Source organism: Centropristis striata, chromosome 22 (genome assembly GCF_030273125.1).
Source record: "Centropristis striata isolate RG_2023a ecotype Rhode Island chromosome 22, C.striata_1.0, whole genome shotgun sequence".
Taxonomy (NCBI): Eukaryota; Metazoa; Chordata; class Actinopteri; order Perciformes; family Serranidae; genus Centropristis; species Centropristis striata.
The window spans coordinates 4,459,469-4,481,875 of NC_081538.1; the positions used below are offsets into that span (position 1 = coordinate 4,459,469).

Genomic DNA, 22,407 nt, shown 5'->3' on the forward strand with positions numbered 1-22,407 from the left:
TATTAATCCCACAGCGGGGAAATTTCTTTGTTACAGCCGCAGAAAATCACACAATATTAAGATAAGATAAAAAAAATATCTAAGAAAAGACATTTAACAATATACAAAATATACAAAATAATAATAATAATATACTATATACAACTTAGTGCAAATTATTTATTTTTAATATGTTTATTCAGAAATTGTATGTTTTTATGTGTGTGATTGTATGTTTTTATGTGTGTCGTGTTTGTATTTTATTCTCAACTCAACTCAACTTTATTTGTAAAGCACTTTAAAACAACAACAGCCGCAACAAAGTGCTGTACATAAACAAACAGAACAAGAGACAATGAAATAAATAAAACAGGAAATAAACACTAAAATAAATAGATTTATTGCTTTTTAAAAGACAATTTAAAAAACAATAAATAAAAGCAATCTATCTATCTATCTATCTATCTATCTATCTATCTATCTATCTATCTATCTATCCATCCATCCATCCATCCATCTATCCATCCATCCATCCACCTATCTATCTATCTCTCTATCTACCTATCTATCTATTTTTGAATCGTGACTGTGGAAGGTAGAAGCTCAGGAGCGGCACCTGAAGGCACCACTAGTGCAGACCAGTGTTGTGTGCGGTCTGCTCGCTGTGTTTGCTGTGTTTGCTGCTGGCTCCCCTCTGTCGTCCATTACAGCTCGGTCCCATCCCCGCTGTACGGCGCAGGCCCGAAGTAGCGCAGCCGCTCTGAGGTTAGTGCCCTACCGCGCAATCTCCATCTATTTCAGCCCCGGCGCAGCCGCATCATCGAACCCGGCAGCGTTGGGGGTGAAAGATGCAGATTGTTTAGATGTTGACTGCAGCAGGAAAATGATTCATATGTAGCTCATTTGTGGGGAATCATGCATAAGGCGCGTATGGACAACAAGCTGAGAAAGAGTAGAATAGCTTGAAGCAGCGCAGGCCGCTGGGCCTGTCGTAGCGCTCTGTTTTGTTTCATATTGCGCGGGTTTCATGCTAGCTGATGCGTACCAAGGTTTAATGTTACCGCTTTTTGCACACTGAAATAATGTGTGTTCGGTGTCGGAACATCGGGAAATTGCTGGTGTTCACGATCATAACTAATGTCCATTCATATGACCGAAGCTGCACCGCCAAATGGTTAGCAAGCTAGCATATTAGCCAAATGTAGGACATTGCTAGCTTAGCTGTATTTGGCAGTGGTTGTCAAACGACCCGGCAAGTCAGCTAACATTACAGCTCTGTAATGCTCGAGCAATAGCTTTGCACATGTAATACAGTTATTTATGCGTTCTTACTAAGTGATAGTGAATTAGCCATATTGCAGGCTGTGGATATGATTAAACACCATTGTTATTGTGGAGTCGTGCACCATCCCATTGATCCTATCAGCAGCTACAGTCCCTGTTACAGGCAGTGTTGCATGCCAGTAAACCTGTCTGGCTGCAGTAAATGACAGAAATATGAGCCGTTGTGTTGTATAATGCTGGGTAACAACGTTTCTCTCCAAGTCTCTTTCAAATGTACAACAATCATACTTTAGCTCTGTTAAAATACATATTTCATATATCAGCTACCTCCCATCAATGAATTAAAACATGTTGTCCCCATTAAGCTGTCCAGTGGTTCAATACACTCAAAAAGCTTTCCTTCACTGATCATGTATTGACTAAGTCATTGAGGATTTCTAAGTGAACAAAAGCATATTATATGTGTGAGTTTATTGTTTATGATTATCACCCTTCTATCAGACTATATATATTTATATATGACCCCACACACATGCATTTAACAAATGAATATGAAAACACTTTTACTGTGTCAAAGTTATTGCATTTAGACTTTCTTGCTTACTTATTCATATATCAGAAATTCCTTTTTGAATTTGACTTGAAACTATGATGTGTATGTAAATGGAGCTAAGCAATATCTATTGATGTGTTTAATGCATATCTTGCAAACCCATCTCGTAGGCCTAACTATAATTTAACACAGTAAATGGGGAAATACAACATTATTTTCATGCTTTAATCATAGTGATGTTATTCCATATCAAATTCTGTATTAATGCAGTATGAGGCCCTCTAGAGGCAGAGCAGCAGTGGTGCAATTAGTGCACAAAGAACCGCATACATATCTATACACTGTTAATATACACAAGATATATACACAAGCTTTTGTGCACCAACGTATCAGATCCTGTGATAACAAAATGTTGTGCATGCACAAAAATGCCTTAAATTGAGTTTGCAAGTCTTAATTCCCTTAACTTGCATTTATGATGCACTCAAGTTCACTGAAATATACAAAATGCATGCAGTCTCTTGCAAGATAAAAGTACCAGGCAGTATTTGGGATAGACTTTCATTACGATTATGTCAAATTACATACTACTTACATAAGCCTGAGCTTATGATCAGCATGATGTAGTTATATTGAGTATAAGTGCATCTTGCTGATTGAATAAAAGCAATTTTAGGACAGACTGTAGCACTCGTTATATATGTTATATGTTATATATCAGTATTTTGCAACTGCAAAGCTGTATACAATAATCAATATAACAGGAATTAGTCCCATTTCATTCTTAAATATTATTATTAATAGGCTAAATTTACTCAGGCAGCATATAGGGGTAAAACATTTACCGTCATTATCTTATGCTTCATCTCCTCTTTCTCTCCTCAGTCATTGTACCGTGGATCCAGATCCAGCTGTGTTGACCCGGTGGCTCATAATGGACGAGCACGTTGTTCATCAGACGGAACACATGACCACCATTGAGGCCGGCGCCGTCAGCCAACAGGTCCATCAGGTGTACTTTCAAGCAAATAATTAAACTTGGGAAACAGGCAGTCATCCTTTGTAGCACAAGTCTCGTTATCTACAACACAATTTAGCAGCAAGTTAGTTCAGAACAGAAAAAAATGACTTCAGTCAATTTAAACCCATTCTACATGGATCATGACTGTGTACAGGTACATGTGACCACCTTTACTGAAGCATCTATGATGAGCGCTGAGGAAGACTCGACGTCCTCACCAGATGATGATCCATATGACGACACGGACATCCTCAACTCGGCTGGCACTGATGAGATCACTGCTCACCTGGCTGCTGCAGGTACATCTGGAGTCCAATCCAGCATGCTGTGATTTTTATTTGATAAGAACCATTCAGGAGTTTTTCCAATCAGTGTCAAGCAGGCAAGCAGATGTTTTTAATCACTTATTTGTGAATAATTATGTTAATCCAGGAAAAACAGCAATAGCAATCTGAGTTCAGTGTAATACTTCAAAGTGAACAGCAGGCGGGGCCAGTGGACTGTGTTGTGGAGGCAGTGCAGCTCCACTATATTCCCTTCTGTCAAGCTCCTGACAGTGCTTTTTTTGTATTTTCCCTTTTAAGTTCTCAAGAGACCAAAAAGTGCCAGTGAGCCACAATTGCAAATCAGATGCAATTCAATTTTAAATCTCACTTCAATCCTTTTAAAAAGAGATTTCAGATCAAATAAAAAAGGAGATTGAATAATAAGATGCATGCCAGATCAAATCATAGAGGAAGACAACAGCGTTCACAGATAATCTACAGAATATTGATCATCCTGACTAGTTGCTTCTACTAACAGTCAAACTTGCTCTTTCTCTCTCAGGACCAGTAGGCATGGCAGCTGCTGCTGCTGTAGCAACTGGTAAGAAAAGAAAGAGGCCTCATATCTTTGAATCCAACCCCTCCATCCGCAAGAGACAGCAGACTCGCCTGCTCAGGTGAGCTTAAAACAGCAAACAACCAACATTCACCAATACCTATGCTAGGTCTGTACCAATAGTTATAATATCGATTTATCGAACCCAGCAGAAATGATGAGGTCATGTCCATATATTGCACGACATCGTTGTATTTACATGCGTGTTTGTGGATATAAGAATGTTGCTAACGTTTTAGCCAACATGATGACAGAAAAACAGCATTTTCCCCTACCATGAGTTGGGAATAGTATAGAAATAAGCAAAATAAATAGAAAAAACTATGCCAAGGTCCCTACCACTGAGGAATTGGATTTGCGCTTTATTGCCAGTCAAAGAATGAATAATAATAATCATAATCATACCCCTGTGCCAAATGCATAACATTTATTTAAGTGCAGTTTTTGATAAAAGAGGCTGCGAGTCTATTATTTTTTTGTTTTGTTTGTACAGTTTGATTTTTTTAATGTTTTATTTACTCAGGATTAAAGTTAATTTAATTTTAATTGAGTTAATTTGCCCTTGCAAAGGCTGTAATTGAATTATTATGTTATTATATCAGTAACAAGAAATGGTCCTAAAATAATAATAATAATATAATTTATCACTATTACTTCGAAGACAACATGTCAGCCAATGAAAAGTGTTTATCGTGACAGGCCGAACCTCTACTATGTATTACAATAACAAAATGTCACTTTTGCCACATCATTGTTCACTCTCAGACAAAGTTGATGTTGTACTTTATGGTTTTTATCATGAACCAGCTCATAAATGATGGTGTGTGTTCACAGGAAACTGCGAGCCACTCTGGATGAGTACACCACCAGAGTGGGCCAGCAGGCCATAGTGCTGTGTATCTCTCCCTCCAAACCCAACCCTGTGTTTAAGGTGTTTGGTGCTGCTCCTCTGGAGAATGTGGTAAGAGTTACAGTCAGCAGTTATTATTAGCAATCATTTGTGTTGTTGTTAAGGGACTCAAATGATGAAATTGATTTATTAAGTTAACTGGTTCTTATTTCTATCTTATTACTTAAACGGGGCAGATGCATGTATATGTATAGGGCTTTATATACTGTATGTGTGTAAATGTTTATATGTTTATGTACATCTGTTTAATGGTGTCTATGTGAGTATGTGTATGAATATGTATATGCATCTAGCCTACGCTGTTGTAGTCTATGTTGTTTATTTTTTTTCGGTTCGAAAAGAATAATTAATAAAAATAAAAAAAATACTCAGTCCAATTTTATTATTTAACCCATAATTAGCAGCTCCAGCACTAAACTGAAACACTAAGCCACGACTGTCATGCTATCCTCCAGGTGAGGAAGTATAAGGGCATGATGCTGGAGGATCTGGAGAATGCTCTGGCTGAACATGCCCCCGCCGGTGGAGAGCTGGCCTCTGAGCTGCCCCCCCTCACCATTGATGGCATCCCAGTCTCTGTGGACAAGATGACCCAGGTCAGGCTCAATACTCTCTGCTTATCTATTACAGTCCAACATAATCTGCTCCATTAACCCCTCTGAACCCAGCAGGTTTGGAATTGACAAGGAATTGCCAAATCCACAAACTACAATGTGGACGTCCCAGCAGAGGGCACCAGTCGGCAACAAATCACACTAACAGATTGTGTTTTATGTCTGTTGTGAGCTTAGCTAGCTACTGTATATGTTTCAAGGTCAACCACTCAATTTTAGCTGTTTTTGCATGTCAGTCTCACTTGATGAGTCTGATTCGTGCGTCACTGTACCAGTAAGTCTTTCTAAAATAATTTAATTAATTGTAATGATAAAGAGCTACTACACAGACAGTATGGGCAATGCACAGGAGAGCCAAGCCTCCTCCCTTTGCTGGACAGGCTGTGGTACCCGTGAGTAGTGAGAGGACGTGCAGAGGAGATTGCTCTTGGTCGGCCTTTCACTGCAACATTAGCACCATTGGCAGCTTGAGTACTCTCTTGACCCGAGGGAACCCGGCTTGTTTACGCTGCCGTCCCAGTGCTGCTGACGCATTCTCTGGATCATCGTCAGAGTAGCCAGCATGACAGTGGCCCTCAGAGACGATCCCTAACCCAGGGATCATGCTAGCCAATCCGAGGGCCTGATGCGTCCTCTGAGGGCAGGTGTTAGTTGGTGCTTGTTTTTCTGGAGGTTGTAGGATGAGATTATCAAGAGTAACCTGTTGCCTCACACAGCTCGGGCCAAGCCAGGTGGAAAGGTGTGGGGGGTGGGTGTTTTTAGTGCTGTAGACAGGATGTTGTTAAGTCCCTTGGGAAAGGTTGCTCAACCTTGGAAATGGCAGGTATGAAAATGAGAACCGGGCGATGAAAAGCAGCTAATTCAGACTTGGTGCTCCTGATCCATAACAGCAAATCCTTATTGTCTTCCATGCAGACATCTGCAGTAGGTTGAAGAAATCCCAAGTGAGGTTTAGTGACGCAGGCAGAGGCCCTGGCCTGTCCGATATACGGAGCATCTGTAGCAGGTGATCCTGGGTCCAGCCTGAGCCCGTAATTACCCCCTAGCCTTGTTAGGGCCAGGGCCCCGACAAAATAGCCGCCTTCCTAAATGCTGATTGGGCCATTGCTTGGAGGATTAGGATTGAGGGGGTGGGGTGGTGGGTGTGAGCACAACATGCCACTTAACACACTCGCCACTGTAATTAGGCCATCTGGCCTAGCACACATACATCCACACATGGATGAGCCACAGGTGGAAATGCAAGCATCTTTTTGCTACTAAGTCCGTCTTTCTGGGGCTAATCTTCTGTCAGTACGCACATCGTGGGCTAAAGTGAAGCCCCTTTACTGCAGCTACCGGATGTGATAAAGTACTGACCATCCATTTTGTAACCACATCCATTTTGTCATATCTCTGTGAAGCACTGAGGAACTGTGTATAGGTTGGCTTGTGATTGTGAGTTAGACAAGGGGGTCTAAGGGGAGGAGGCGGGATGGATTTATTTCTCCCGGAACCAAATTTAGCCTGTGATGTCAAGGCAGGCAGACGCTGCAGTGCCTCATTGTGCAATATAATCCCCCGGTGATGCTTGCATATTACCAGGACACTGAGGACATTGGCACTAAACCCCACCCAAGCCTGTCAGTGAGTGTGAGTGCATGCTTGTTCTGGAAGTGTTGATGGGCATGGCGAGTGGATGGGCACGCCGTTCACGTGAAGTATGTATGCTGGCGGACGATCAGTAGCAAGCAAATCTGATTCCCTCTCTGTTTTGGGGAATAGTGCAAAGTCCTCTCATGCAACATGGCAAAGCAATCAGTGTAGGAAAAGAACTAGATCTGACTCAAAATCGATTTATCCCTCTGAACACCAAGCAGTTTCACTACGTATTGTTGCTTTTGTCACAATTGAGTCACTAGTGCCTTGTTTTTCACGGCAATAAACAAGTCTTGCACCTCTATGTAAACAGCACAATGCACATGACTAGGAGTGGGGGAACTAAAAAAAATATTTTGTGCAGTTTAATAGAGTAATGATGCCACAAATCCTAAAAAGAGAAAATTATCTGGTTAGTGCAAATGTTGTGTTTTTAAGTCTGTTTTTTCTTATTTTTTTTAATGCAAAATGAATCTTTTAATAGCTGAGCCTTTAACTCCATTGCAGGTAATGACTTTCAAGTGTTCTTATTAAAAGAGAAATGGGAATGAGCTTTAATAAAGCAGGACAACTTTGAAATGAAGTGCTTTTCAATAGAAAATGATCGAGGGATTGGACCTGTGATTACATTAATATGACTAATGATTCTTTATCAGCCCTCTTATGTGTTCATGGAGTTAAAATATGATGTGTAGAACAGCATTATCTTGATTTAATATTATTATTTTAAGCTTTGATTTGGTTACTTTTACTGATGGAAGTGTTAGTGGCACATGATCTTTTTGAGGACCGTAAAAAAGTTGAAATTCCAATGTATAATTTCAGTTTTTACAGATTCCAACTATGATAAATAGTGTCATTTTTGATGATTTTTTTTAAAGACAACAGCTCCCAAAATCCAATAACTTACTCCTCAACTTCTCACAAACCCTACCCCTGAAGAATGGACAAACTATTTGATTGCGAGTCTACAGGACAAAGCAATCAACCCCCTCTTTCAGTGGCTTTAATGACCTGCTATAAAGACGCTTGGCTCCTTTACTTCCTTGTTTGTGAATGGTACACTCATATATAGTGGACAAGTGGACACTCATTGATACAGTCAATGTACAATAATGAGATCATAACCGGAGTCCGGGCACAAGTCCATAAAGTAGCAACCGTCATGAGTGATCAAAGTAAGTCTGCTGTTTTTCTTTGACATTGATTTTCTTTGCATCGATATTGACCAGCTCGTCCTTGTTAATACCTTCGCTGAGTGTACTGGAGCCTTTGCTAGGACAGGTCGACTGCTGAACCACGTCGGATCGCCCCGGATGTTCCCATGGTGTCTGTCTGACACATTAGTCTGGAGCCACAGCCATAGATTGGTCTGTTAATAAACATGATCACATCATTCTCCTTTTAGAAAGCCTGTTTCTATTTGCAGGCCCTGACCACCTCAGCACTCGGCAGCAGGTACCAGATCAATACGCGCCTCCCGCTGCCTGCTCAAGGGCGTGTGTGTTTATGTGTGTCTGTGAGAGGCACTGCGGCTTTCCGCTCTGGAGTTTTGGTGTCTGTATCATCTCTTTTTTTTTTTTACTTTCTCCATGCTTCTCTGCTTTGCCTCAGGCCCAGCTGCGAGCGTTCATCCCAGAGATGCTGAAGTACTCAACGGGCAGAGGGAAGCCTGGCTGGGGTAAGGAGAGCTGCAAGCCAGTGTGGTGGCCTGAGGACATCCCTTGGGCCAACGTCCGCAGTGACGTCCGCACAGAGGAGCAGAAACAGAGGGTGAGAGAAATACTGGTGTAATGATGTCATACTGAGACATAGGGCTGGGCGATATGGCCCTAAAAGAATATCACGATATTGCAGGCATTTTTTTTCGAGAACGATATTCTTGACGATATTAGGAAATACCTAAAAAGATATAGAAAATATGTTGTTTTTTTAGTCTGTATAAATAAATACAAATCTAAAATGTAGTTTGAAGTGCAAATCTTGAAAAAACACTTGCAAAATAGAAAAAATTTACTCTTGACTCTTGAGTATGAGCAAATAATAAAAATAACCATTTAGGGGTTCCGGGGGCATATTTTAATGACATTTTGTAAAAGAGAATAAAGGTTCTTGTATGTTTTATTTAAGGCATCTTATTTTGACAGTCTTCTTGTAAATTCTGTGGTGGATTCTCTTAACACACTGTGCTCTTATTTTGAAAGCTGCATGTGTTTAGCGACAGGGAGTAAGTAGCTTTCTGTGAGTAAAACAACTTTAACCACTACATCAAGAAGTAGGAATGTTGCCAATATCATGATATGCATTTTTTTTAACCATAAAAAAAAAATACCGATATTATTGTGAACGATACGATATGGCACACAATCACAAGTCTGGTTTCTTCTATAAATTACACTTGTTTTGGTTAAGCCTCGATTTCTGCACTATATACTGTAGATGGGGCAAAATAATTAACAATTGTATTCCAAGAGTAGAAAAAGTCTCTTTTTTTGTTCATTAGGTCCCAATTTTTTAAATTTGCAGCTATGGGAAAGAAGTGAACTTTTTGATCTAAATCTAGGTTAGTCATGAATAGTATCTGAAGAGGCAGTTCTGTAAGTCTGTGCCATGGGCTGTCATCTGTAAAGTGGCATTCAATATTTGGCATAAAAGTAACCAAAACTGCACCAAAAAAAAATCTGTCCAGAAAAATTCCCATAATATTATAAAAAAAGTAGTGATATTTCATCCAAATTCCTTTATTCTACATGTTATTCTACAAATTTAAATGTTTACCAAAACTAAACCCTTTTAACTAGAGAGACAGATACATCGGTTGACAGATATTATCAAAGGCCTATCAGTATCTGTGTATATGTGCTGTTATGAAAACTTTTTTTACACAATATATACTGCAGAAAATGTTTCCTATGCAATTTAGAAATGTTGCTAGCTATTTTTTTATAGTCAGCAAGTGACTAAAACTTAGTAATGATTTTTATTTTATTCCCTTTTTTTCCTCAGTTATCAAGTCAAGTCAAATTTATTTATATAGCGCATTTACAGATGGCTGAGCCACATCAAAGTGCTTCACATAAAAGTGCAAAAAGTGCAATAAAATACAGAATTGACAAAGGTAACAAAAATGCATAATAATGTATAACAATATTAAATATGATTTAATAAAGTTTTATGTTTGAGATAGTAGCGATTTGGGTATATTTTCAGAGTGGGGACAAATCAGTTCACAATCCACATAAAAAAAGGTCTATTTTAATTCTAGTTCAAAAAATTACTATATCGGCCACTGCATCTGTTATCAATGAACTTCTCCCTCTAAAATCAGTATCTGTATCCATCTCAAAAATCCCATATTGGTCGGGCTCTACCTTGAACTAACCAGAGCGTTTACTTGTTTCCCAAGGTGTCTTGGACGCAGGCGTTACGGACCATCGTTAAGAACTGCTACAAACAGCACGGCCGCGAGGATTTGTTATATGCTTTTGAAGACCAGATAACCACAACAACCACCACCCAGCAACACCTGACCGCCGCGCAGAGCATCACTCACCTTGTGCCCTCGCAAACCGTGGTACAGACCATCAACAACCCCGACGGAACAGTTTCGCTCATCCAGGTACATTTAAGCTGCTTTTTAATCATTAGAGTCTAACAAAATCTCACGCAGAAATTCTCAGGTTTATTATACTGCACCTTTTTCTCTCAGGTTGGCACAGGACACACAGTAGCCACCCTGGCAGACGCCTCAGAGCTGCCCGGTGTGACGGTCGCACAGGTCAACTACGCCACGGTGACCGATGGAGAGGTGACAGCTGATGCACACAACACAAACCTCTAACCATTTTTTCCCCCCATATTAACCCTTTGATGCACAACATGGGTCTAAAGTGACCCATATCCATCTTTTACCTAAGTAGCTTGTTAAGCTAACTACTTAGCTAACTTCTTGGCTAAGTATTTAGCTAAGTAACTTGCTAAGCTAACTACTTAGCTAACTTCTTGGCTATGTATTTAGCTAAGTAACTTGCTAAGCTAACTACTTAGCTAACTTCTTGGAATGAATAACATGAAGGGAATGAATGAGGGTCATTTTTGACCCATGTTGTGCATTGAAAGGGGGGTCAATATGTTGTGCATATAGACACATATTCCAATCATTTACGACACACTGACTGCTGTAATAAACTCCAAATCACATAGTATTTCCTAAATACACAAACTAATATATCTAACAAGTCTTGTACCTGAGTCACAGAAACAGTAAAGCATAGTAAAGAGCATCAGTGAAAAGCACTTAATAGGAGCTGTCCCTTCAGCACCACAAAACAACACACAAGCCAGAGGACCGACAATCCAATAACAAGTCATTAAGTCTTAACACAATCCTCATTACCACACTGCAGATTTTCATTTGTTTTCTGTAAGAAATGACATATATCGTTCCCTTTGAGGTTGAACAGAACTGGGCAACCCTTCAGGGCGGAGAGATGACAATCCAAACCACTCAGGCCTCAGAGGCCACACAGGCAGTAGCATCCCTGGCAGAAGCCGCTGTAGCTGCCAGTCATGAAATGCAGCCTGGAGCCACAGTCACGATGGCTCTGAACAGGTGAGGGTTTTATTTTTATTTTTTTAAACTTTGTTTATTAAGTTTTTTCACAATAAAACACAGACATACAGGAACACTCAGAACAGAATCCCCACCCCAGAAAGCGAAAACAAATATATAGATAGATAAACAACAATAATAATAATGATCAATAGATGACTCAATCTAAGACAATATAAGTTAAGTATGTTGTAAAAGAGGACATCTATAAACATAAAAAAGGAGAGAATTTTACAGGAAAACAAAACAAAAAAACAACATTAGAGAAGTACAATACATACTGAAGAGTATTTAAGCGGGTTGTCATCTTAGCACAATTAAATCTGTGGCTGTCCTAATTAACTTGAGTCATGCAGCTCTGATTTCTCTTCCACATATTTCCAGGTGAGGGTTTTAAAGTCACAAGTAAGAAGCATTTTGTTGTTTCTATGCACATTTGTTGCCTAAAACAACTAAGTGAAAGCGATGAAAATGTGTGAAAAATCTTTAAATGTCTGCTTATCTCGATAAACCAAGTCTTAATAACCGTATAACCATAGTGGATGGAAACAAGCATTCATTCACATATTCTTTTGCTTGAAATGTGGTTAAAATGTTCTGCAAATTTGGATGAAAACTTGCAGCTAGTATCCCCAAGTCACACTTGAAAATGTGTAATACTGGGGAAAGAGAGAAAGCAGAAGTGATCACATAAAGCTGTCACTGTAGAAGTATTAACATTAAATGTACACGAACTGTAGGATCTGGTGTTCAGCTTTCACTGACACAATCCTCAGGGGTCTTCAGTTACTGGTACTGGAGCCAGCAAACACTGCGGAGCGGAAGAATAATCTATAATTATTCAGGCAGCTCTAACAACTGGATGAGAATAGGACAACTGTCAGGGCAGGTCACCGAGGTCCCCTGGAGACGAGTCAACTGCCTCTCATCCTCGTTCAGCATCTAATTAATTAGCATCACGCTTTTATAGAGGCAAGGTGCACAAGCATTAAATTGGTCGTTAACCAGATATTTCCATGTGCTAACAGCTCAGTACGATTTTGTTTACTACGAAAACTAGTGCATGTGTTAAAGCTTGATTGCTAAGTAGTGTGACTTTATCAGGTTTGAAATGCGATCACATGTAATATTAGTTTTACTTTAAGCAGTAAGCTGCTTGTAGATTCTGGAAAAAGTACTATTATATATAGTCTATATTCAGACTATATATTGTGTTACTATCTGTGACTAATGTCGTAACTACAGCCATTCATGTAAAAGATGTGCGGGGGTTGTTGTTGGTGTAATGTTTTTTCTGGAGGGAAATCAGGCACACACAGTCGTATTCAGGTGGGATGTAAAGCAGGATTTTAAATCACGTCCCATGGAGGGCCAAGTGTCTGCGGGATCTGATTACAACGCAAGAATACTGCAGGTTTAAAAGCACTCATGGATCAAATGAGTCGTCTTCGGCTGCAGCTAAACCTTCGTAGATCTTTAGCTTGCTGTATTCAGGGACTTTCATGATCTTTCCCACTCTTAAAAAATCTTAAAGGTCTGAAACTTAAAATTCAGTCGTAAAATTCATCAGTCAGACTCACTGAAATGCTTACATGTTAGCCGTTTTTTCACCGCAGTAGTGTCAAGGCAATCATTTCAGATGTGTATGGGTATGTCCCATTGGGGCTTGTTACCTGCACCCACCTGAGTCCTCCTTCCTCTCCTTTCCCCTCCCCTCCCCTCTCCTGTTTACCTGTGCCAAGCTACTCTGGGCTCTCTGCTCCACAGGCTCTGGAACATTTTGTCTCTGTTTTCCAGCTCCAGAGGGAGAATAGAGCCTTTTCTCCCACTGTCTTTTCTACTGTGCGGACATTGGGACCAAAAGTGACACCATAGTGTTTCCCAAAATGTATCAGAGTCATATAAACTGTATATAAGAAGCAGTTGTAGCCTCCATTACTTCACTAATTGGTTTGTGAAGCCTCAGCCAGCAAAGTTTTTTTTAGTTGGAAGTGACCATATTTGGACGCAGGTTACCAGCCAACCGTGGCCAGGAACCATTAGCACAGCAAAGGCTAAGTTACACGCCAGAGCTAGCTAGCTTTGTTAGCAAGGTCCATCTGTACTTCCTGTTAACTGATATCAACTGGGATGCTACTTTTGCCCAGTGAAAAACAGGTTTAAACAAAATGTAGTGAGCAGATTAAATTAACAGGTATGTATTTTAGTAAAACTTAACACATTTTTAGACAACCAATATGCTACTTTCATGAACTGAAAACACACACATATGTTAAAGGGTCATATTTCCACGTCATAGTTGACAAAAACATGAACAATATTCAAAACAAGCGATCAATGAACATCATGCTGTATTGAAGAAGACTTGAACCTAACCATTGAGATTATTAACTTAATAGGAAAATGTTAACTGAGGTAATAAATCAAGTGAGAAGTAGGGTCATTTTCTCATAGGCTTCCATGAAGTCAGACTTCTTTTTGCAGCCAGTGGAGGCGCCCCCTACTGGCCACTACAAACAATTACACTTCCGCATTGGCTCCATTGTTCAGACCTGGAGGTTGGCCCTTGGTCACGGTCAACTGAAAAAAACTATTAGTAAAGCCCTCTCATTGCCAAGCTTTGACCAATAATTCTGCATCTGTGTAATTGGTTGCACAGTAAACTGTAGTTTAATAACACAAACTGTGTACCGGTAAAGGGAAAAACTACAAAATTTGTCACAAAAATTATCAAAGGCAAAAATTATCCAAATTAAATAAGGTTCAACGATGCTCAACTTTACTGCCATCATCTACTGAACAACATCCAGTTAGGTGTCTTCCACTTTCAACAGAGTGAGTGCATCAGTGCTGCTTACTGTCTCTTACTGTCTTTACTCACTCAGCTCCGCCTCCTCCTTATCTCACCGTCTGTACTTCTATCTCAGATGTGATTATCAACCAAGCTGTGAACAGTTCCATTAGTTCATAACGAAGCTGGTGCGGTAATAGGCTCGTGGTAATTCCACTGGACAGATCTGGTTAATAAAACTGCTTTGTTAGACCCGCAGCACCTGGCCTTTAGGGAGATGTGACAGATTCCCCATAAGTCCAGACTAGAAAAGCCTCTTACAGCTCATACACTCCCTACCTCTTCACCCCACATCTCTGTAATAACCCTTGCCTTTGTGAGCAGACTGTGTGTGTGTGTGTGTGTGTGTGTGTGTGTGTGTGTGTGTGTGTGTGTGTGTGTGTGTGTGTGTGTGTGTGTGTGTGTGTGTGCTTTGCACCAATGATTGTATCTAAAAGCTTAATATTTGAATATATACAGTACAGGCCAAAAGTTTGGACACACCTTCTCATTCAATACGTTTTTCTTTATTTTCATGACTATTTACATTGTAGATTCTCACTGAAGGCATCAAAACTATGAATGAACACATATGGAATTATGTACTTAACAAAAAAAGTGTGAAATAACTGAAAACATGTCTTGTATTTTAGATTCCTCAAAGTAACCACCCTTTGCTTACTAGAATATAAGACATGTTTTCAGTTATTTCACACTTTTTTGTTAAGTACATAATTCCACATGTGTTCATTAATAGTTTTGATGAATTTACAATGTCAATAGTCATGAAAATAAAGGAAACGCATTGAATGAGAAGGTGTGTCCAAACTTTTGGCCTGTACTGTATTTGTCATATGTGTGTTTATTAATTGTAAACTGTATGCACATCAATGATTTATTTGGTTTTGTTTTTACATATTGTACACTATATGTGATGTGTGTGTTGCAGTGAGGCAGCGGCGCATGCTGTAGCGACGTTGGCGGAGGCCACTCTACAAGGCGGAGGGCAAATTGTCCTGGCAGAGACAGCAGCTGCTGTCGGGGCGCTGGCAGGGGTCCAAGATGCCACAGGTACATATTCATCCATATAATGTTATCATAAACATGCAAATTAAACATTTAAATCAAGTCATATACAGTATAAGTCTATGGTACCAGATGAAAACTTGGTGACATCTGGGTAAAGTTTTATTTTGTATCAAACTGCACTGTCACTACTGTCACAAACTAGCTATTATTAATAAACAGCAAGTTCAGCCACTATAACCCACATCTATGTATTTCTGAAAACACTCTTTGATTCACAACTCCCTATAGAGGCGTGGGATGATATATATATATATCTCATGTCGCGATTATGCTGGCCCAAAATACTATGCCGAAGATGATCAAAATATGTTTAAAACTCTTATAATGGGGCTTTTTAAGAGTTTTCTTATATATTTCCTGTGCATCATGGATAAGATACATGTCTTTTTGTAGTGAACATCCTTTTTTTTGTGAAAAACAATCAAACAATCTTAAATAATCATAAGGTCCACCTGCATACATAAAGTATAAATAAATTTTTTTAAAACAACAACAATGTGTGAGACCATTAATACAAATAAATATAGGAAAATAATATAAAATTATAGCTTAGCGTGCTAGAAGGTTATTTCAAGTCCGTCTTCAGGGATAATCACAATGTCCCAATAATGAAATTTCACCACTTATTGTTAGTGTTTTTATCACAATCCTTGATAAAATCGAATATCGTCCCATTTTTATCCCTTTAAAATAGACCCTCAATAGTTTACTTTTCAGTGAGGTGTAAATTGTGATTTCTGAGAGTTATTAATCATTATTTTGCATCATCACTGTCAGCTGAAATCTTCATTACTGTATGTTTAAAATCCTGTAATAAAAAGGGTGATATTTATATTGCGACACCACTATTTTGTATCTGTATCAATTTGTGAATAGCTTGGGGAAAAACGAATTTCTTCTCTATCAGTTGGACTAGATTCTGTCTTCTTCAGCTTCTGCCTAGATTTAATCATATTTTCTATATCTTATTCAAATGAGTGATCACAAAATATTGACAGCTGCATATTTTTGGCAACTGGACAGTCTTAATTGATCTCTTGAAAAGAAATTGGGAATATTTTTGTTTCAGACATTTCTATCGCGACAAATGGAAATACAATAACAGAAAACTGAATTATTTTATCAAGAAATATTTGACATCACATCTTCACTAATTGGTCTTTGTGTGTCTGTTCCCCAGCCAATGGCATGTCTAATTAGTCTCACTAAGTGTAAGCTTCCCTGTAGTAGCACTGCAGCCTCTGAGCTCCTACACTCTAATCTACTCTGTGCTGATGTGACAGATGGTGTGTTTTTTTTGGTGTGTGTGTGTGTGTGTGTATCCCTTCTTTTAATGATGGGTTAGCTACATGACCCCATCGTCAGCCTCTTTACATGTATACTGCATGAGGACACCCTCACATCCTTGTTGGAGGCATTAACAGACACTTTTTTGAACATGTTCAGTCAATATCCTGAGGGTGGAAGTTAAAAGCTACTCCTTGTCAATCATTACATCAGGGGACACGCTGCTAATCTGATGTCAATTACTAAATGTAGTCAGTGGCTTCTTGCACATAAATACAGATAACAAGTGAAACTAAGTGTGAAATACAAAACATATTGAGTCATATTTCTTGCATGCCCTGCTGTTAACTTCTCATTGTCAAATGTTCATTATGACTTAATGCCTGTGGAATCAGGTGAGTCATTAAATGGCTTGAGAGCAATTTGATTGCTCGAGTTGCAAGTGCGATTGAAAAGCTAATGATTATTTCTCATTCCAGTTTTGGAAACCATGATTTGAGTCATTATTGTTTATCTTTATTTTTTAGAGTTATGCATCGTTAATGTTGTTATCCTTTCATATTGATTATTGCTGGAGCCAGAACAATTCAATTCAGTCGTTTCTCAGCAGATTGATTAGTTGAGTCACGCTCATTTATACTCGATGCAATGATACAACACATTAATTATAAATTCCCAGCCTGTAATGCTAACAAATGCATTGAAGTCCAATCTTAAGCAAATTTAACAGTAATATAACACACACACACACACACACACACACACTCACACACACACTCACTCATCCACTCACTTACTAAAGGGAACACTAGTCCCTCAGGGGCCTGCCTAAAGAGAACCAATCCACTCCTTAATCAGTCCAGCAATATACAGGCACACACATACACACACATATATTTATTACATATAAAATTCACACATGTATCTGTATTCATATTTGTCCCTATTCTTACTCTCTCACACAATTTTAGTCTCCTTACTGCCCATACCCTGCATTAATGGAACTATATAGATGTATTTAAAAAACAAAACTGATTAGCTTAGCATTACATGCACAGTTGAACACAAGAGTAACAACATAACCATATCCTGTTACTAGTTTACATTAAATCAGTTTTCTGTTACTAGTTTACATAAACCACAAATCTGTCTTGTTTCAAATCATTGCAGTTGATCTCTAGATATGTTTTACCTTAAAGCAACCTTACAGACAATCAAACAAGTGGCTCTGAAGATTGTTGCAGGTAAGGTGCGGATATATTGCATTCTGGAAGAAGTGCTTTGCTGTAGCATTATCTTAAAGTTAAAAGGAACAAAAACAGAAGGTTAACGAGGTGTAAAATGGCAGGAATTCAATTCCAAATGCGTACCCCTTGGATATTTCCATTGATTCAACAATTTTACTTTTTTAAGAAATCAGGTTAGTCAAAGTAAACTTGAATTTCATCAGAGATAGTAGCATATAATGTTTAAATAAAAGATGGAAAGAAAAAAGAAGAAAGCCACGTTTACATTTAAATAGCAGTCATAAGAGACTGCCCTTTTACAACATTGTACAAAATGCAAAAATATGTTCAGGGTACTTTTGTACACAAATGAAAATTCAAGTTATTCAAATCCAACAACTGAGCCTTTGTTGTTGACATCCTGCTTCCTAAACCATAAGGAGTCATTTGGCTGAAAAAGCTCACTTAAACAACTAATGGAGCTGCCAAAGCCAGTCCTTCTCCCGACTATTGACCTTAGCTAATCACTGAAGTGCTGCACAGGAGTGGAGAGCTCTGTTTGAAGTGCACAGGCCCAGACACCGCTGATTGGCTTGTGTGGTGACCCTTCGCTGACACAGGCATGCAGACACACACAATAATACATACACACCATCCTTAACGTCCAAGTAACAATGTTGGAGTGGCAGAGTGATGCCCTTCACTCTGTGCTGTACTGCGTCTGTACGTAACCGTGCCAAACCAAATGCCCTCTTCCATAAGCTCCTTCTCCGTAATCACCAGCAGCACAATTACCTGCATCAGCAAAATTTAACCCTGTCACAAATCACTGGCAAGTGGGCTTAGCAGGGACCCGCATTACTGGACCAACAATGGCTGGCTAGCCAAAGAAAAGGGACCTGGTTTTATTTGCAGAGGCTTGAAAGATGAATAATAATGAACATATATTTCCCTCTTTTTCAAAATCTTTAAACATTGTAGGTATCCATGGTTAGTGTGTATTCGGTGCGTTTAAAGTCCCGTGTCTTAGCTCACAGTAATGGGAGCGGGCATGAGCCACCGCCATCCCCTGCACTGACCTTCTTGCCTGCCTGTGACACTGTGACAGCTTGCAGGGTGGGGCAGAGGCCCATGTGACTGCAGCAGTAATCCCTACAGGCAGAGACACACATACACACACACAGCTGGGCATGGGGGAAGCGAGCTGAGAACGTTCAATCGGACCATTGTTCAGAAATGCCGTCTCTGTAACATGGCTGCCTCCTGTCACACACAACTACCTGGACCTGACAGACTACCGAGAACCGTGTCGAACACAAACTCTAGTGACAAAATTACCTCTGGCCAAGACTGGACGGGCAGTATTTGTTAGCACCAGGGCTGCAACTAATGATTATATTCATTGTTTATTCATACCTTAATTACTTTTTTCATTAAACAAAGAACTGTTGAGTCTATAAAATGTCAGACAATAGGGAGGTAAGCCCATTTATACAACCCTAGGTAATGTCTTCACATTACTTGTGTCATGCACAGTCCAAAATCAAAATCAATTTACAACTAAGGGGGCACTCAGAGAGTGCAGATCTCTTGAATTTTCTAGGTCTGGGACTTATTATTACAACACCACATAAAGGCAGCACAAATGATCTATCTTGTAATGTTCACAAAATAAAAAAAGGTATATATTTGCACTTTGATTTGGATACACTCCTAAATGTAATAGGTTTTTCCTTGGCCCATGCTACACCCTTCCACCAGGTTTCATGAACATCAGGCCAGTAGTTTTTCAGTAATCCTGCTGACCGATAAACCAATCCAAAACCATGACCCAAGGTAATTATAATCACAACAAAAAAAGCTGCAAATTCTCCCCTCACAGCAAATGGTATGCATTTGTCACTGATAAATGACTTGAATGACCAATCTATTGTCAAAAATATCAAGAAACTCAAGTATGCAAGTTCTACGAGGCGAAGGCAATGTCTTTTATCTGACAAAACTAAAAGATTTAAAATCATAAAAAGAAACAACAGATATTCACTTTTGACATGCTTACACCACCCAATACAACCTTGTAACATCTGAGGACGATTTTACTTGTTATATGATTTTTTGAAATGTATTTATCTTCATTCATATGCAGACAACAATCCGGCCAAAGACGTCAAGTCCAACTCCATTCTCATGTCTCAAGTTGCTAATCAGACTAAACAATGATAGTGCACTGAATAAGAAGTCAGGTCTGAATATCTGTTAAACTCTGGTTACACCGGAACCCCAGAAACATTGGCTGTTCCCCCCTGAGGCTTAATAGTTGTCAAATTGATATTCAGTTGGTTTCGAGATTGGTTTCTTTTTTATTAATCGATCATTTACAGCAGGGGTGGCCAACCTGTGGCTCCAGAGCCTCATGTGGCTCTTTAGGCCGTCTGCAGGGGCTCCCCGTGGCTGAGACATAAAAAATGATATACATATTTTTACATTAAAATGTTCATTTATCAATGGTGTAGACCAAAAGCTATTTGTATTCCTCAATTGTAAAATTGTATAGCCTTTTTACAGTATATTAAAAAAGTTTTGACATTTAAGTCAACTAAAATGTGCTTCAAAGCTTATGAAAGTCTCCAGCCCGGCACCTTAACATTTAAGCTTTGCCAACTTTGAGTTTAATTTTGAGTTCCCTGAGATGGACTAATTTTCAAAATCATATTAATAAATAATCAATATGACTATTAATAATGTTGGTAGGCTAATTTAGACTTATTAGGCTGTTTAATTTTCATTTTAGGCTCAATATAAGGTTTGAGGCTCCATTCCACAATTTTCTCTTTTTTTTTGGCCAACAGTGGCTCTTTAGTTAGTAAAGGTTGCCCAGCCCTGATTTACAGCTACTGGGATAAAACAGATGTTGATCCTTGCTGGTGCTGTGTGTCTGAATCTAAAATATGGCTGCATCTCCTCCTCAGGTCTGGTCCAGATCCCGGTGAGCATGTACCAGACTGTCGTCACCAGCCTTGCCCATGGAAACCGGCCTGTCCAGGTCGCAATGGCACCTGTCGCCACACGCATAGATAACACTGTCACACTGGACGGCCAGGCAGTAGAGGTTGTGACCCTGGAACAATAGCAATTAAGGAACTGGAAGGAGTAGGAGGCACTGAACGGCCACGATGGAGATTTGTTTATCCTACTGTTTTCCAAGACGTCACGCTGTGTACAATGTCAAATATATTTTTAAATGTACATCTGCAGGGGAAGTAAGAGTGAGTTATCAATGTGTTTACTATGTAAAGATATTGCTTTTGTTGGTGTAATTTTTCTCCCAATTAGCTTCATGTTTTTTTTTAGCTTTGTGATGTTGAGTATTTTAGTATTTATTTCTTTACAATTAACCTTTACTTAAAAACAAAGATGAACCAAAAAGCCCGGGAAGAAAGCCACCACTGCTTCACCCAGAGTGCGTAACTATCACTGTTCTGGATTTTCATTATCATCTATGTGCTTGATTGTTTTGTTTTTAGAAAGCATTTACAATTCAGTGCCATTGTCTTGTTTCCCATATCCTCGATCACAGTTCTTAATTCCACTTCTTCCACCTCAACTCACCTAAAACTCTGTTAGTGTACGGAATACCTGAGCTCCCACACATTTCTCACATTAGATGATGAAAAATTATGTTTAAATGTCATCTTGTCGTGTGCTTTTCCCTTGTGCTGTTTTACTGTAGTCCACGCACATGCCAAGATTTGTGACGACTCAGGATATACATCAAGGTGTTTTTTTATGCTGGACAGCTGAGCTGACTTCCTGAAGCAGCCGTTTTGTCTACCAAATCCAGTTATTTACAGTGCATGTGTAGGGGCACCTCTTGGTATGTTATTTTTTTAACATGAAGTTGTATGTCACTTAGGAAATGGTGGTCTGCATTACTTTGTATATCACAAGATGTTACTTGGACATGGAGCTGCAGTATTTTGAATGCAAATATCAGAAAGGCATTTCTTTAAATCCTGCAACAAAAACAGTGCTTGAAAATAATCGACTTAGTTTGATACAGTTGTAACAGTTGGTTTAACTTTCACCACTATTTAAAGAATAAAGTCCAATAAAATGGCTGCTGTTCACCATTCGTTCAGTTTCTCTTTTGATTATTAGTACGCTGGTGAAGCAATTGTAGATGTGCCTTAAACCTGCATTCTTTTTAATGGCCAGCAGGGGGCGACTCCATTGTTTACAAAAAGAAGTCTGATTGTACATAAGTCTATGAGAAAATTACCCTACATCTCTTGATTTATTGCCTCACTAAACATTTTCTTAATGAGCTTATTGTCTTAATTGCTAGTTTCAAGTCTTCTTCAATACACCTGCATGTTCATTTTGAAAAGTATGGTCCCATTTAGAGTAAAATATAAGATGAGACTATAAGCTACCTTATGATTGACAAGTTGTTACCACACTGTGTGTTTTGGTCTTAGAACT

General features: G+C 39.1%; 1 protein-coding gene across 3 annotated transcripts; it reads left to right on the plus strand.

Annotated features, from left to right (window-relative positions):
* The first annotated feature begins 596 nt into the window (after positions 1-596).
* On the plus strand, positions 597-22,043 carry nrf1 (nuclear respiratory factor 1). 3 transcript variants are annotated; one of them, XM_059326273.1, is made up of 12 exons: positions 597-744; positions 2,702-2,828; positions 2,992-3,136; positions 3,666-3,780; positions 4,554-4,680; positions 5,085-5,225; positions 8,496-8,654; positions 10,288-10,500; positions 10,591-10,689; positions 11,336-11,493; positions 15,273-15,394; positions 20,895-22,043. In XM_059326273.1, exons 2-12 carry the CDS (start codon positions 2,751-2,753, stop codon positions 21,053-21,055), a joined length of 1,518 nt encoding a protein of 505 aa, XP_059182256.1. In that variant the 5' UTR covers positions 597-744; positions 2,702-2,750; the 3' UTR covers positions 21,056-22,043. The 3 variants fall into 3 exon arrangements, with proteins under 3 accessions (XP_059182256.1, XP_059182257.1, XP_059182258.1); XM_059326274.1 differs by having other exon boundaries at positions 11,345-11,493; XM_059326275.1 differs by having other exon boundaries at positions 2,702-2,819.
* The last annotated feature ends 364 nt before the right edge of the window (positions 22,044-22,407 follow it).